Source organism: Fringilla coelebs (genome assembly GCF_963513975.1).
Source record: "Fringilla coelebs genome assembly, chromosome: 4".
NCBI classification, from domain to species: Eukaryota; Metazoa; Chordata; class Aves; order Passeriformes; family Fringillidae; genus Fringilla; species Fringilla coelebs.
Genome location: NC_140032.1, coordinates 42,759,563 through 42,777,275, shown reverse-complemented (window position 1 = coordinate 42,777,275; position 17,713 = coordinate 42,759,563). Strand labels below are relative to the sequence as shown.

The following is a 17,713-nucleotide window of genomic DNA, read 5'->3' as shown; positions in this document are numbered from 1 at the left end:
TTCACTATTGGCTGTACCCACATTAACACACTCTTGCTAGTTCATTCTTCCATTCAAATCCAGAAATGCCTCCTCTACTCCAGCCTGCCAGGTAAATGTAGCAAGTTTTCAAATATTTCCTTTCAGACATCATAGCTCTAGTCTCCTTTAGTCTTAATTCTTCCACCATCCTTTTCACCGCCCTGAGAGGTTTCAGTTAATTACAGTTTTCTTATCTGGTCTCCGGGAAGTCTTATTTTTCTCTATGTGTAGCCTTTTGTTCTCATAATTCATACTGATGCTGCACTGACTCTCCCTTGCTCTGAAGGACTTAACCCTTCATCCCTTCTCTTAGTGCATCACCTGGGGGAAAAAAAAAGACATTTGCAGCATCTCAAAACTCAAGAATTGTTATTGGAGCAGAAAGAGTAAAGCTGACATGTCTTGCAGACACGGTCTACCTAAAAAATAAAGCAAAGGTTGCAAAAACACATTGGCAGAAATTAGCATTTCACACATTACTTACACTTTTCAAACACAGGGGGGAATCTGTGCAGTTTTTTTGAAGAAAGGGAAAAAAACCCTGCACAGTACAAATTTCCCAAGCATTTTCAACTACAGTTTTCTTGTCAGTGATTTCAACCTTCTTTGCAAGGACACATTTAGCAGTTTTAGCTAATAGACATTTAGCTCAATTATTTTACTGCTGAGGTCTAATTTGCAGGTGAGTGCCTCCAATTAATCCATGGTTTAGATACAAGTTTGGGACTTGTGTACTCATTCTATTCAAACAAAAACCCAAAAGAAAGGTTAACAAAACCCTGGTGCTAACATGCACCTAAAAGAAGTTAACATGTTACTGACTTCAGTAACATGATTAAGTGTTACAAAGCCTATCCCACAGTTTCAAGACAAGCAGCATAGGAAGACAGTAGCACCTAAGGGATGATCCTGCCACAAATCTCTCACCCAGAACTCGTCCTAGAACTCATACTTAACTCCAGAGGTGTTTCTGTGTTTTATAAAAACATGCTAGAGAAAATGCATGAACAATTCTGTATCTGTTTTGCTAATCCCTTCATGCAGAGACAGGAAGCTCTGCATAAAACAGCAATCAATAGTTTCTCATTTCCCATTACAGCTATGTGCAAAATATTTGTTACTGTGCTATGGGAAACAGTCCATGTCGATACTGAATTACTTTCACTTCAATACAGTTTTTTTTGTTCTTCTTACTATAAAAACCTTAATGGAAAAAAGACATGAATTCATATTGTATGGAAGGTTTTATTGATTGCTAAATTGCTGTCACTTACATCAGGTATAGCACTTTCATTCCAATCCAACAAAACTAAAAAGAAGCTGCTGTTAGACACTTGTTTCTGCAAGCCTTTCAGCTGCTAAACACATATTGTTCTGCACAACTCTCATGCTGCCAGCAACACAACAGCATTGTAGCTGCACAGCTTACACTGTATGCCTCTGTATAAGCAAAGAGTCATCTGAAAATTCATAATTTTTACCAGTTACACTTTTTTATTTTACAAACAAAGCCCATTTCCTCACTTCTCTGCAATTTTATACATAGTATAAAACAAATCTCAGGGTTTGTGGTAGAAATTATTTGAGCCTATACAAAAGACAACATCAAATGTTTTGTAATTAAGTACAGTAATTATTTTCAGCGATTAGACTCCCATTCAAGATTACTTAAACTGACATTGCACTGTGACCCTTTCTAGAAGCATGGATAATCCATCCAGTAGATCAGATCCTCCTCTTTTGCTTCACCTATGACTGACATGGACAAATCTAATGTCACTGAGTATCCTGCACAATCAGGCCTATGTGTGTCAGAGCTGACTATCCAGGCTTACTCGGCACCAGAGAAGTACTTTGATGAAATCTGATAATCTTGATAAACAATACTTACACAAAAACATGTGATGATATTCACATTACTGTCAAGGGGAAGAAAAAACTGCTGTGAAGGAAATGAACAAGTCAATCAAATGCTCAAGAATACGCTTAAAAAAAAAAAAATTACACTTAGAACTGGGGCAGCCTATCCTAGGGCCAAAAAGGAAACATATTATCCCAAGTAATAGTGCACGGCCTTTAATGTATAAACAAAATCTTTACTGAAATGCTCTCATAACCACTGTCCTAAGATATCAGATTCCTGCACAAGTCCAGAGAAGAAACACAAATTCTTAAGGAGAATTTCTGATCTCTCTTCAAAATGATAAAGAGTAAAATAAATGCAGTTTCTAAAGTAAAGTGCCAGTACAGAAAAGACATGATAGAATTGTTGCCCATAGCTAGAGATGTAATTTCTCCTTCCTCATTGCAAACTATCAAAAAAAAAAAAAAATAGACACTTCTTAAAAAAAACCCAAAACAAAATGAAACAAAAAAAATCCTCAGCAATCCCATGTCTTTTCAAGTTAAGTTGTTTCTCTCTGCTTTGTTTTCCCAAATAGGATTTCACTGTGAGCAAAAAATTCTGTATAACACCAATAATTCACTGATTTCTGGAATGAAGCATTTGTAGCCATATACAACATGCATAAGCCACAATCTGGATTTTTAACTGTTATATTAGTTAATGTGGAAAGGACTGTAATCAAGATCCAGAAAAATTCAAATTACCACTCAAATAAAAGATGCTTAAACCAACTCGTAAATACCAAATATTCCCCTTCCTATTTTGTGAAGTTGCTTCAATAGTAGCTTATTCAGTTATTCCTGCAGCATGGACTCCCTTAAAATGACATTGTCAAACATTTGGATTATAAATACAAGACCTCCTATGTATCATAAAAAAGACAAAAATTGTCATAATATAAACAACACATAATTTTACTAGCTTTTTGTAAATTACATTGCAAATAACTCACTTCTCTAACACAAATCCTAGATTTGAAAGAAGTCAAACTGCTAGAGAGTAGAAATAATTATTGTGAACTGCTTGACATCAATGCTTGATATCAGTGAGGCCACAGTCTAATTCTCTAGCCAATGCAGCTATAAACACTTGCAAATGCAGTTATTAACACTGCCAGCAAATTTGCCAATAACAGAATGGCCAGATGACAATGATTTTCTCCACTGCCCTGTGAAGAGAAAGTACTTTAGAGCAGCACAGACATCACAGATCAGCAGTAGCTAGGAGGTTTACATGTTTACTGCTTGTTATGTGACCATTTGTAGAGCCAATGTAAGATTTGTCCCTCCAAAAGTACAAACTACGTTTCAGTAACAGTTTATTTTAAATTCCTTCCTAAGATTGTGGGAAGACAGCAACCTGTAAAATAAGGCTTAAATTACCTAAGAGCTTTACCTCTAGCTGAGTTTTAAAAGTTCACTGCACTCTACTGTGATACATGCTTTAGATAACCGGAAAAAGCAAACTGGTCCTGTGAACAAAGTGATTTGACAGTGGTCCTTGCTACAGAAGGCCCACTATGAAATAACTAAGTGAAGATGGGTGCTTCCATTTGAACACTTTCCTGAGGAAAGATACACTCTGAAGATCCATTTCATTCAATAACACAGCACCAGCAATGCTCAGTGGCCGTGTTTATAAAGCAAACTACCTTATTATTGTGCTGTCCTGCTTGTTTGTAAATTACTCAGTAACTCTAATTTAGTATAGACTTAGCCTATGTACAATAAACAATATTGGTCTAAAATCTGAAAGTGTCCCCAAGGAACTTCCAGAAGATGACTTCTATGCATAAATTTGTGATTAGCTTTTGAGGTCAAGCAAGGGTGTTTCAGACAACCTAACTCATCAAAATATTTTATAAGAATCTATTGAGTGTAAGCCTAAAAAAATAACCACCTGCACACCTATCTTTTTCATGAACCATACGTGCTTCACAAAGTTAAGATTCAACTGGTTTGCTGGAATCGCAACAAAAAAAGACAAAAGGAAAGAGAAATAAAATTTATTATAAAACATGTTGTAATAGCAATGACTTAGCTGACTTCTTGCTCTGCTGTTCTAGGCAGAACAAAATCTGACTGAATGCTCTCAGGAAAGCCAAAACAAAATTACAGAAGTAGTATGTTGCCACACTAAAATCGCTTTCTCTTGATAATTTCTGGTTTCCAGCTGACAGGATGGGTTTCTTCAGTCTAAAGGGAAAAAAAACAATCTCATAAGGATTATTATAAACTTGAAACTCACCTATAACTGAGGTTTAGTTTGAAATACTATTTATTAAGTATATGTACTCTATTTCATATGTAGTATTATTAATACCTAATCTACAATGTAATTAATTATTCAAAATTAAATTTTCTATCATTTGTCTGAAGTACATAGCAATATTTGTTCTGTACTTGTCTTCTTTTTTTTCCAGCAAGGAAAATGATCAGGTTGCCAGTGGCATTTCCAAAACAGCACTGTGGTTATCAAAGCACATGAGCAGGAATTGCCAGTGACAGGCCTTCCACACATATCAACATCAGTATCGGTAGATGTCATGGAGTGTATTTTGCACAACTTCAAAACGGATAAAAAATTCCTGATTCCTTATATCTAAGAGTTACTCCTAGACTAATTCAGTGCAAAATTCCAAGGTTTAATAAAAATTCTTATATTTTTTATATTGAAGACATACACTGATAAACTATACAGTCATCTGCTGTCTTCTCTACTGGAAAATCAATTAATATTTTAGAATAACAGTTTGAAAATAAGCTCTTGACTCTAAAATCTGTCAAGGCCAATAAATAGTCCAGATCATACAAATAAATATAATAAACCTTAAAAATGCAATCCTTTTGCTGATTCCCATGTTTTTACCAATACAACCCCACACAGTTCCCCACTGGTTCAAAACCCAACGTACATGATTGTATTCAGATTTCTCCGAACTTCACCAAAAAGGCCTTTTACAGAAGAGTTCACAGACCTGACACTTATTTGTACTACAGCATATAACAATAATTAGGAATGCAGAAATTAGCTACTGTCCTGTTAATGCTAATACAGAGATTTCTTTCAAACTTCAACAAAATTGATTATGTTAGTATGAACGTGTCCCCTACAGATATGTGTTATATTTGCCTGAATTTTTCTGATTTTATGAAAATACTTTAAAAAGACACTTTGACATACCGCAGTATCATCTTCTTTGTATACTTTTATGGTTTTATCAGCTTCAGCCGTTAGCAATCTGCTTTCTGACTGGTCAAAAACACAAGCAAATATTCCTGATTCACTGTCCAAAGAACCCGGCTGTACAGCTGCATGTACTCTCTGGAAATTGTATCCAGTTCTCCAGTCCCAAAGGTGCATAGTGCCATTATCAGCTACAACAAACAGACAAACAAGCAAATTTAGTACTTTGATCACTTAAATTCTATCTGTTTTCTAAAAACAGCATCATGAACAAATAGTACATCAGGAATACATCACATAACATTCATGCAGAATAGCTCAGTACACCCTATAGATTTTCCTATTTTCTGCTGTTTTCTTCTTCAGAATCTCATCCAGATTTTTATCAGATACCCCAGAGAGATGACAGACTTCATCACGGGGCAATTGCAGCAAGTTGCTTTGGAGGCACAGTAAGGAATGGCATTCTGAATATCAAGCTCCCTGCTCAGTAGCTCCACTGAAGTTGAATAAGGAGGCATCATCCTCCCAAAGAGATTAGGACATTAAGGACTTAATGCAAAGTAGGTTTAATGTTTGCAGAGATTTTATTCCAAATCCAGTTCAAACCACCTCCAGTATTGCTGCTACTGGCATCAGCTACAGGGCATTCACAGCAATCTGAACTCTCTATTCAGGACGCTCTCAAGAAAATTTTTCAGTTACAAAACCCAACACCCTTCAAAAGCATTATCTAGGCAAAACAGATCTCTTAAAAAATAAATTTCTCCACAACAGCCAGCTAACTAGAAATCCAGATGTTTCAAGAAGGGTGTTTCTACAGTAGAAAACTCCAAGGTAAAATCAACTTCTCTGAAGCTGCTGTAGATGGCATTAGGATGTAAAGGGGAGAATTGATACTCAAATTTTAACTTTTTAAAAGTCGCAATTAATATCAGTAAAAAGATAATAGGTTTTTTTATGTGGAGAAGGTGTTTTTTAAGACTCAGCTACTACCAACATAAAAAAATCTTAAAAGGATGTTCTGAAAGTGTCTTCAAATAATAATAATGACATATAAGTCCATTCCAGTATTTTGTGAAGTTCCTGTTCTTACTGAGGATGAGCCATTTGTTAAACACAGCTTTATCCAAATTTAAAATCAAGGGCCCCTTTTACACATAGTTGGAAACATAACCAGAGTAAGGTGACAATGTTATTGGCTGTTTCCCAATTCCTGCTTAGCATATTTTCATCTTACCCCACATCCCTAGCCTACAGACCCAAGGGCACATTGGACCAAGTGCCTTATTCCCATTTAGCTTTAGCAAGATGCTTCTACATCCTCTATCCAGTCTCACTGCCTCAACATGCAGCTAACTCTAGAGGAGGCACTAATGACCAGCAGATCATAAAAGATGGACTCTGGAGCCTTGCAGCAGCAGCCAGATGAGAAGAGGAAACCTTTTCCATGCAGCACATTATAAGTCCTTCAAATTTATTTGCATGCAGCTCAGAACCATCCAAGGACATGAAAGTGGCCCTACTCACTACGAAATGAAATGGCATCCTGCAGCAGGCTGACAGGCCTAGGTAAAGCAGAGCTCCATGAGCATCTCTGCCTAAGGACCTGCAGCCACATGTACATGGGGGAGAGGAAAGGAATGTGTATTTCTCGTTTTTACCTCCTGAGACCAGAACACCATCGGAATTTACAGCCAGTGTGTTTATAATAGCATTGTGACCAGAGAGATTTTGGATGAAGTTTCCATCTGGGAATTTCCACTGCTTAATATTATCTGGAGAACCAGATGCAAATGTGTAACTGAAAGAAAATAAACACAGTACATTAAAGCTCAAAATAGCTGTAGTGAGAGCAAATGTCCTTCATTAAAACTATTGCTAAATGCTAGTTGCAAAATTACTTAATATTACAACTGCTTTTCTGTTTTGCTTCACATGAAATTAAGAAATTTTATGAAGTCGTAAATTACCTACTCGTACTGTTTTCTTTCTACTTCATAAACTAAACTTCATAACATCCGGTACGCTGTAGGATTTAATATGCATACAAATATTTAAAATACACATTAAGTTCTCTTCAGTTGTCATTCTGGCAAAATTTTCAGGTATCAGGGCATCACCAGCAAAGGTAACAGGATAAAAAGTAACAAACACCAAGCATAGGCTAATGCCTAGTCTTCCGAAGTTACATAAGCAAGGACAGAGCCCTGCAAAAACGTAACTATGAAAGATAAATTCTTCCACTGAGTTACCCCAAAATAAAAATGTCCTTCATTTTAAAATGTGCAAGCAGTTACATGGTTATTTGGCTAGCCTGTAGGAATACTTTCATTTGCCAAAATGTCCAGGGAATTTGCTGTCTATTTAAAAGATACCACAAAGAAAAAAGTTGAGTATTACGAGAAAATACCACAACATTAAAAAAAATAGAAATACTGAACTATAGGCTGACAGTTGCTACTGTTTGACAAGAACACTTCAAGTTTATTTTCAGAAAGGTGTAATTGATGAAGCTGAACCCTGAATTACTTTTTTTCAGAATGTAAGTAAAATAGAGGCCTTTCTATAGCTAACAGGCGACACAATTTTTCAGGCACACACTGGAACAGGGTTTATTCATATCAAAGATTCTGAACTTTTGACAAAAATAACAGAATGTAATTTTAAAATTTTAAAGGTGCAGAAGTAATCAAGTTCTATGTGAACTTCTTTTCTCCATTGTTTTAATGGGGATCCAAACAGGCAACTGTTGTGCATCAAAATACAACATCTAAATTCAGAGCACTTCCAAGAACATCTGCTTCAAAGCTTCAATTCTCATACTGAGTTTTTTTTTAAGGCCAGTTAGATTGAAATGTCTTGTGCAGTGAACCACATATTCAAAAGAAAGACCACTCTATTAATCACTATTAAGACCACTCTACTAATCTCCTTTAGCATTAATCACGTGTGATTGGCCCATTACAAAACTGCTGCAACTCCTGCCCACAACCATTCAGTTATTCAGTTACATATTTATTATTAGCCTTATGAGCACTATATCACCTAGCTTTAAGGACTGAATGAAAGGCACACGCATAAGCATCTCTGTGGGATATAAGGCATTCTCAGGATTGCTAATGTACACTAATGCCAATACTAAGGAAGCACAGTCAGTGCAGTAAAATATATCTGATAACTGATATGGACATTTTTGCATCATCCTAAGTGCATTAGTTTCTCACATTATTATGCTCTACCATTCCAGATCATCACTCATATTGGCTCTCTTCAATTCTCAAAAAACTATGAGAGTGTAACAAAATAAAGAAAACTTACTGTCTTGGATGTAGCACTACTGCTCTTACAGACTTCTTGTGATTTGTTAAAGTAACACGAGTTTTTCCTGCCACCAAGTCCCAGAGTCGTATGGTAGTATCATGACTGCCTACAATGAGAAGAAAATTTTAAAAAACCAGTAGAAACCATCACCTAGATTTTATCATAATCATTACTTTGCTAAGGCACCCAGAATGGTGTGAGAGAGACCTAAGTATTGTACTAATGCTACCTCAGATGAAGATGATGTCAGATTGCAAAAGATCTGCAGTTTGGAAAAGATTTGGATTTTTACTCAGTCTTAAATCCAAGCACTAAGAAGTTACACTGCAAAGCTGGATTTTGACATAATGGGAATGAAGATGAACACTTAACCACAGTACTGGACACTCCTTAACTGAAATATCACAGAAAATGCAAGTCTCAATACATATTATGACAAAAATGAAAACACCAGAAAAAAAGGAAGCACAGATAAGCATTCAAACAATGCACAGCCATATTTGCTTGAACATACAATTAATAGTATGTAATAACCACTGCATGGCTCATTTTCAACAGAAACTAGTAAAAGATTTGAGCAAATTAACCAAGATAACATTATGAACATCACACAATTACCAAACGAGCACATTCACCATTAGGTTTTTCAATCATGCTACTCATGAAACTACACCTACTATACCTGTAATAATTTGTGGTTCTGCAGCTTGGCACTTCACAGTTGCTACTGCATTTGTGTGTCCTGACAGTGTGTGCACACTGGCTTTTGTCCTTACATCCCAAATCTATGAAATCACAGCAAACATGTCAGAGGTCAGTAACAGGTGCATATTCAATGTATTTTAGGCACTGTCATTGATTACATAATTTCCTTGTGATAGTCCTACAGATTAAGAAATGGTATTTAGTTGGTATTCTTCACCCAACCATTTATTACAGAACTGTCTCAGCTGGTAAATTTCAAGGGGAGCAGGAACCTGCCAGTGACCTTTCAGGCATATGGATAATTCAAGCCACCATAATCCCATACTACCTTCTAAATACTAAGCAATCCTACATATACTATGTAGTCTACCTACTAAATTAAGAAATAAAACATTATCCTGAAGTGACATGGCACGTTCGTGCATTTGGGCTTCAATTTTATCAACAATATAAGAAAAAGCTAACACAAACACCTTAGTATTTCATGTAAAATGATGATAACTTTTGCTAAGTGCCCGTTTTTTCAAATGAAGATATTGAAATACACACATCAAGATGTTTAAAAACAAAAATGCTATACTTACTCGTGCTGTTGAATCCCTGCTGCATGTCACCAGCACATCTATTGTTGGATGCAAGTCTAAGCCATAAACAGCACTTAGATGTCCATGGTAATGTCTGATAACCTAGATCAATAAAAACCACGCAAACCAATAATTGAAAGAATATTCTAAATACTTTGATTTTTGTAATTGCTACTGCTAATTCTTCAATTAAAGAAACTGCAGCTTACCTTATTGTATTCAAGATCCCAGCATTTCACTTGTTTGTCTTCTCCACAAGAAAAGAGGTATGGACTTCTTGCACTTACTATCACCCCGCGTACAGTACTGATGTGTCCCGTCAAAGACAATTTCAATTTGCCACTAGCAAGGTCCCAAATCTGCACCAAAATAGGTATTTAAGGCAGACAGGAAAAAGTTACACAGTGAATCTGGGTAAACAGGCCAGATGTAACTGATCCTGCTGCAATGTAAGTTAAAAATACAGTCACATAAACACTTGCTCTCCAGATTGTAGCACCATGTAACAAACGAAATCTCAAGAAAAGAACTAGAGCTACTCCACAAATCTTTTATGACAAGGTAACAGAAGAAAAAATGTTCTGCAGTTCATTATTCTGCAAACAGTAAACAAGAAATTGTTTCCAAGGGCTGGAAACATTTTAAAATTAAAAGGGCACCAAAAAACCCCACCCCCTGCAAACTTTATCAGTCATTTCTTCCAACTTCTTACCTTTATGGTTCTGTCAGCAGAGCCAGTAACGAACCACTGATTTCCTGGTTCTACTGCAATACATCTCACCCAGCCCAGATGACCACTGATAACCTTCAGAAAGAACAAAAAAAATTTTGTATCAGAAATACTACAACACCTTTTGATGTAATTTTCCTTCTCCAACACAGAAATTTGCTAGTATTTACCAACCAAAGTCAAATGTAAAATTACATCTGAAGACAGCTTGATTTCTACTTAAGTTTTAAAAAAACCTAGAAATTTACGTACACCAGACTTGGGGAAGCTGCAATATATAAAGACCTTGTTTGTATAAGCAACATTTTCACATCCTTTGAGAGTCCATAACACTGTGGCTCACCACTTAAAGCTTTGCAGAGAAAGACTGTATATGAGCACAGATTTGTTCTGTTGCTGTATAGCGCTTATACAAAGAACAATTATAAAAACATTGGCTATTAAATCACATTTCTATATAATAACTTCTTAAAGGATACCATCACCTTCTTTTCCCCAAAACAGGGGTAATATGACAGCTGGACACTCCAATAATAAAATAATGGGGCCTGATCTCACAAGAAATACTCTGCCAACACATACTTTGCTTTCAGCAGCCTGTTTCTCTAAATTTTCCAAATTCAGACAGCTAAAATCAAACCCCATAACTAGTTTCACTGGATATCATGTTTCAGGTACTGTCATACAGCTAATTTCAAAAGATTTAAAACACAATGAAGCTTCTTAGGCAGAAATACAGCAAACCTTTTACCAAATTTATCATAACACAGCTACAAGAGTAAAAGAGAGGTTCAAAGAGAGACTATGTGTATACATAACTTATTTGTGACCACTTTTTGATCCCATTTTTAAATCATATTTGATTTTATTTTCATGAATGAGAACAAAAATTATGATTTGAGGTCTTACATAGAGTATGTTTACTTTTATATGCACATTTGTGTCATATAATTTCTAACTTACCCTGTACAGTTTCCAAGGTGGATGCCACTGAGGTTTGGGCATGGTTGGAGCCTTCTTTGGCATTAACGCAGAATTTTTGTTCCCACCAGCTTCCACCATAGCCTGTAAGTTAAAAGAAGGGTTACTTTTCTGGTTTGTAGCTTATCTGTTTGTCCAAAGCCTAAAACTTTCTCATTCTGACTTCTCAATACTGATTAAATTTAGTCAGTCAGGAGACGTCCAGACAACACACACACAGATCCAGAAGCAATCTGGTCATCAAGTACTGTTCAAGTTAGATGTGCAACAGACTCACCACAGACATCCCAGGTGGTTGGGAACGCTCAGACATTCCAGCATGCCTGTAAATGTCACCCACACCAGCAGCTGTCCGATTTGCATCCAGCCTGGGGGGAGTGAAAATGGTTCATGAGTTGCAATTGACTTTCTCCTGCTAAGTGATAAGGCATCACAGAGCTGCACCCAGGTGAGTGCTGTACACCTCTCAAGATGGAAAGTCCACAACCTCCCCTGGCACCCTGTCCAGGACCTCACCACCCCAAAATACAGATAGCACAAAGCTTCACGTTCTTCTCTTCTAACTAAAAAGTTTCCCTTGTCCCAACTTCCACCCACTGCCTCTCATAACAATACAAAATAAAAAGCATACAGAAAAACAATGCCTGTCCACACTAAAAGCAGTTCCTTTAAGAATATTCTAATTACTCGAAGTAGCTCTTATCCCAGCTTCTGTGATTTGCCTTGCAATTCCCACAGATAACAGAGTCAATGAGGTAACATAGCAGTACCTGGACTGCGAAGCAGGAAGTGCTACAGCTAAGGACTGTGCTGCAGATTCACTTGGCATCCTCTGGACCTTAGTATCTGCTGTCAAAGCCACACCTGGGGAAAAAAAACCACATCAGAAACAAAGACAACTCCTTTAAACAGGAACTCAAAGTGTATTATGCAAACATATATATACACATACACCTGCAAACAAGGGCCTGACACACCTCTAATAAAACTTCTCATCCTTCAATAACATTTACACATTCAATTCAAATCTACTGAAATCTTTATTTTGGCACAAATCCTTTCCATCTTGATCTACTACATATGTGAGTATAAAATTTCTAGAGTATAAAACAGTATGTCAGTGGAAACATACAAAAAAAAAAAAGTCTAATTAAGAGCAGCATCCATCTTTATATTCAGCTTTAACTGCTATGGAAATCCAAACACCACAGAAATAAACATGATCTTGTGAAGCATTTGCTAACTTAGGCCCTTCAGCACAATTCATAATCCATCCCTATGGGGTGTTTGGCATCACATGGTGGTGCCAGAACTACAAAAGGTTTAGTCCTAGTTAAGTGAGAACTTTAGGCTACATCTTCATATTTTTAACGTGATCTCAACAACAGCAGATATTGTCAAAAAAAAAAAAATTCTTTGTAAGGTGTAGTTTTGGTGCAGACTGGGGGATTTAACTCATTGCTTTATTTCTTTTCCTAACCAAACTTCTGTCAGTTGACAACAAATTCAGTATTTGGCCAAAACATTCAGGTTAAAAGAAGAAACAGCAAAGAAAGAAATCTGATTTTCAACCCTGATATAAATGATTCTATTAAAAGAACATGAAACTTAAGGAAGCCATTGTGAGCAATTCTTATCCCCATAGTTAGAAGCAACTATGCCTGGTTTTTTAATGGTTGAGGGTTCACTGAACACTCACATCTGTTAAGTTACAAATCAAGACAACAGATTTTCCACTATACTCATAATAAACTTAAGCACAATAAAAGATCAACAGCTAAAACTAAGTTCTTACAAGAACAGAGCAGGATCAGTCAGTAGCAGTGGCAATGAGCAATGGCCAATGTAACAACACAGAAACATAACCCTTACAAGCACTAAAATTTTTACACCCTCAAATCTCTTCCCCAGAGCAAGGTGGTGAAACCTGCACCTTTCTGCTCTGGTGATGAAAAGCAGGCAACATTCCACTACTATTAATTATGGATTCACATCAAGAGGAAGTCTGCTCCTGCTAGGATGAAGGATATCTTGTTCATACAAGAATCAAAAAAATCCATATAAACACTTCCAAAATTTTACTTTACTTACCAGGCCCAGATGGGTATGGGTGTGTACCAGTTACCATATATTCAACTTCTTGTCCTAAAGAGCAAGAGAATGCTATATTAATAATTATATTTTTTACTGCACTGCAAACAATGCACTCAAATAGAAAATAGAGGAAAAGAAAGCAGATCATACACAGCAGAAGAAACCAGTAATCACCTCCAATGTACTTTGATCTTCCCTCATTTTCATCAATTTAATTTGTTCTGGTTATCTCCATTTTAGAAAACTCAACTGTAAAAATAATTCATTTGAGTGGTGAAGCTACTATTCAGTTATCAAGAGGACTCAAGAAAAAAATCTTCATACTGCCTTTGAAGCAGATATCATGTATACAAAAAGCATGGGTGTCTGAAATGTAAGCCAGTCAGTTGGTTGTCTGTGCTGTCAGATTCTTCTTAAAATATTTTTCATTCTCTCTCAATAAGCTTAACTTTCACAACACTTCCAAATAAAGCACCTTGAGCAGAATCTCAGTATCAACTGAGTATCAACTACCTCAACTAAAATGAGACAACATTTTTAGAAAATAAACTTCCATACAAGATCTAACTAATACATACATGTTTTATAATTCACAAAACATATATTGAAAAAAACTCTACAGATTTGAAATGAAGTGTTTTCTGGTTTAAAAAGTGCACAGCTAAAAGACTGTAAATATACTATGAAACTAAACTAAACTAATCAAAAAATCACCCCAAACAAAAACCAGCAAAAATACAAAACAAACAAAAGTCAACAAAAGAACATATCCTTAATCATCACAAACTTGCCAACATAACAAATACATTACTCAACTCTTAAAACCTAAGTACATTACACACTAAAATTACCAAAAATTACTCTTTTTACCAACTAATCATTATTAAAAAAATCCACAGCACCCAATACCTTCTTTGTTAAAACCAGCCTTCCCCTTTTTCTAAATCACTTACCTCCTGTGGACCCTAGCAAGAAAAATACCTATCAAAAAAGGGTTTTTTTGATATCTGTATTTATCTCCAGTGGATTAACACTGGACAGCATTCTGCAGATTTTACATCATTGAGACTGTGACAAAAGGAAGGACAAATATAGCACTAAGGGCAAACTAACCTTGATTTCCAGAGTACTGTTTGTGTCCATAGGGATCCCCAGTGTTGGGGCCTCCTTTCTCCCTCAGGTTCTCTTTGAGCGTGGGCATGTGCAGCACTGAGCCGTACTCCGTGCGCAGCTTGACTGCCATCTTCACCTTGTGGCTATGGCAAGAGGAAAGCAAAACCCTCACTGAAACCCAGTTTCTGAACTGTTACCAAGTTTTGAAATATTGTACAGAGGATGTCATAAAACTTACTCTACAACTCTAATATTTTTCTCCCCCCGTGATTACACTGTTGACAGTACAGAAACAACTGAATTTCTGACTTGGGTGGAGCAATCATTGACAAAGTTTAAAACTTCACTGAATGCAGCAGCACTTACCTTTCTTCATCCAATGGGATAGGCTTGGCATTATCAGCTACAAACATGTCATGGGTTCTCTTCAAAGACCTGAACACAAGCGTGTGCACAGAATGCTTTTGGACTTCCTAAAATAAAGAAAAGAGCATTTAAGTAAGTTTGAACAGATTTAAATGAAAAACCAAACACAGAAACATAAAATTGAACTAAGCAGCAATTTCTCAGTTCTGTAATATGACATGCAACCATTCGGTTCACAGAAGACACTAAATTTCTTGGAAACTAAAAAATTAAATTATTATGTTAGTTGTTCATTCAAAACTATATTCTATTCCTTGAAAACTTACAAGACTTTGAAAAGCAATCCAAAAACTTTTATCAAACTTCCTGCACTGGTATCTACATGACAAATCCATGAGTATAAAAGTTTTATCCCACGTCCTCCCCTCTTCTGTTTTTATATGTGGGCAATAAAGAAGTCAATTCTGAAAAAAAAACTTCTAAGTTTCCTTCACTACCACTGTAAAAAGAGCATGAGCAATCATGAATTTCTGCACACTTCATGTTAACATGGCTAATTACCACTCAATAACAGCAGCTGTTGACACCACAAATGGAGGAGTAGGTAACACCATGGAAGAAACTTCTGCAAGTAATTTTTGACAGATGCTTTTCTGTAAAAAACCAGCTCATATCGTTGCATCAGGCAGCAGTCGTTGCACCTTCTTCTATAACCCTGACAGCCCCATGTGCCTTCAGAAGTGCATGAAATTCACCCCACAGTAAAGATTCTACAACCTATAAAACCAGTGGCCTTCTCCACAGCTGCTCCCAAGCCCTCACAAAAAAACCCTGAGGCTGCCCTGATGGGCCAACAGAGTCAGCAGCTCTCTGGTGGTAAAACACCCCAGCACCAGTTCCCCACAATCACAATGTGCTGAGCTGGAAGTGGCTCACAAGGATCATCGAGTGCTGGCCCTGCACAGGACACCCCAAGAGGCACACCCTGTGCCCAAGAGCATTGTCCAAATGTTCATGGAGCTCTGTCAGCCTTGCTGCTGCGGCCACTTCCCTGGGGAGCCTGTTCTGGCACCCAACCATCCTGTGGGTGAAAAACCTTTTCCTAATATCCAACCTAAATCTCCCCTGACACAAGTTCAGGCCATTGCCTTGGATCCTGTCACTGGTCACCTCACAGATCAGATCAGAGCCTGCTCCTCTGCTTCCCCCTCATGAGGAAGCTGTAAACTGAAATGAGGTATCCCTTCAGCCTCTTCTCCAGTTTGAATATGGCAAGTGACCTCATCCATTCCTCATAAGGTTTTCCCTCTAGACCATTAATCTCCATATTCTTTATACCTTTTTCTGATATTGTGGTACCCAAAACAATACCCAGCACTCGAGGTGAGGCCGCTCCAGAACAGAGCGGAGCGGGACAATGCCGTCTCTTGACTGGCTGGCGATGCTGTGCCTGATGCTCCCCAGCACCAATTCCGCATTCGGCACAAGTCTGGCAAAGCAAACCCGCTGCCCGCTGCTCACTCCCGCGCCAGACACGCACACTCCGATGACCCGCACCCGCTGCGTTCTGCGGGCACCTCGCTGTCTCCGGGCCGAACCGAGTGGGGGCCGCGCAGAAGGAGGGGCCGCCACGGAACATCCCCACAGCGGCCTTTCCCACCCGGGGGACAGCGAGGGTGGGCGCTTCTCCCGCCCGGCCCCAATCCGCTCCCGCACCCTGGTCTCGCCTAGAACGCCTCAAGGGTGCGACAGTGTGAACGCGCGGGGCCTTCCCCCGTCCCTCACCTCCGCCATGGCGCCGCCGAACTCCCCCCGCCGCGGCCGCTATGGAGCCACTTCCGGCGCCTTCCCGCGCCGGACCGGAAGAGACGCATACAGAGAGAAATGGACGGAGTGCCAAAGCGGAGGGGCGGGGCTTATGGCAACCCCTCCGCTCGGTGTATGGGGGATCACGGGTTCGAGCCCCGGTCGCGCTGCCGGAGCAGGCGGTGGGAGTCACTTCATCAGTGTGCAAATATATAAAGGGGTGGTGACAGGAGAATGGAGCAAGAGGCAGTTGGCAGAAAGTGATGCACAGAAAATTCCACCTGAACATGAGGAAGAACTTCTTTACTGTGCAGATGATGGTGCAGCGGCACCGACAGGTTGCGGAGTCTCCCTCACTAGAGATACTCAAGAGCTCTCTGGACACAGCCCTGCGCCGCATGCTCTGGGATGGCCCTGCTTGACCCGGCAGGTGTGACCCGGTGACCCCAGTCACTGCCTCCCTCCAGCCTGGGCATCCCGCGGGTGCGGCGTCCCCCGCGGCGGGCGCGGCGCGGTGCAGTGCGGGCAGCGGCCGGCAGAGGGCGGTGTGGCGCTGCGGGAGCGGCGCTGCCCCGCTCCCGGCCTGCAGCGGCCCGAGCGCTGCCCCCTCAGCGTGAGCGCCGGGCCTGAGCTGGGCCGTCCCGCTTGGGTCTGAAAGTACGGGACTTTGCAAATGTTTGGGGCCGTGGAGCTACAGGTTTCATGTATTGCTCTCCTCGTGAGTTCTCTAGGGTAAAGCCATACAGCGTTGAAGCGCGGTGGTATTGGATGTTAGCCATTACAGCTGATCTTTTGGGAAGAGTGTCTTTATTTGGCTCCATGGGACCTCATTTCGATGGAGAGTGGAGCGTGTGAACGAGCTAGCAACCCCGCACTTCATGGCAAAGTGTTGGCTGT

At 38.9% G+C, this 17,713-nt stretch overlaps 1 protein-coding gene across 1 annotated transcript; it reads right to left on the bottom strand.

Annotated features, from left to right (window-relative positions):
* Positions 1-1,258: 1,258 nt before the first annotated feature.
* PLRG1 (pleiotropic regulator 1) lies at positions 1,259-16,866 on the bottom strand. Its single transcript, XM_084204915.1, has 15 exons — positions 16,796-16,866; positions 15,011-15,117; positions 14,645-14,787; positions 13,529-13,582; positions 12,208-12,301; positions 11,715-11,805; positions 11,420-11,521; positions 10,439-10,531; positions 9,936-10,085; positions 9,727-9,828; positions 9,120-9,222; positions 8,435-8,543; positions 6,778-6,917; positions 5,111-5,304; positions 1,259-4,122 (listed from the first exon to the last, which is right to left on the bottom strand). Exons 1-15 carry the CDS (start codon positions 16,802-16,804, stop codon positions 4,063-4,065), a joined length of 1,551 nt encoding a protein of 516 aa, XP_084061041.1. The 5' UTR covers positions 16,805-16,866; the 3' UTR covers positions 1,259-4,062.
* Positions 16,867-17,713: the final 847 nt, after the last annotated feature.

Excerpts from the sequence above, each read along its gene's own strand:
- PLRG1 (XM_084204915.1), bottom strand. Across the intron at positions 11,806-12,207 it reads CTTCCTGCTTCGCAGTCCAG|GCTGGATGCAAATCGGACAG; the intron begins GTACTGCTATGT and ends CACTCCCCCCAG. Across the intron at positions 5,305-6,777 it reads TGGTGTTCTGGTCTCAGGAG|CTGATAATGGCACTATGCAC; the intron begins GTAAAAACGAGA and ends TGTTTGTTGTAG.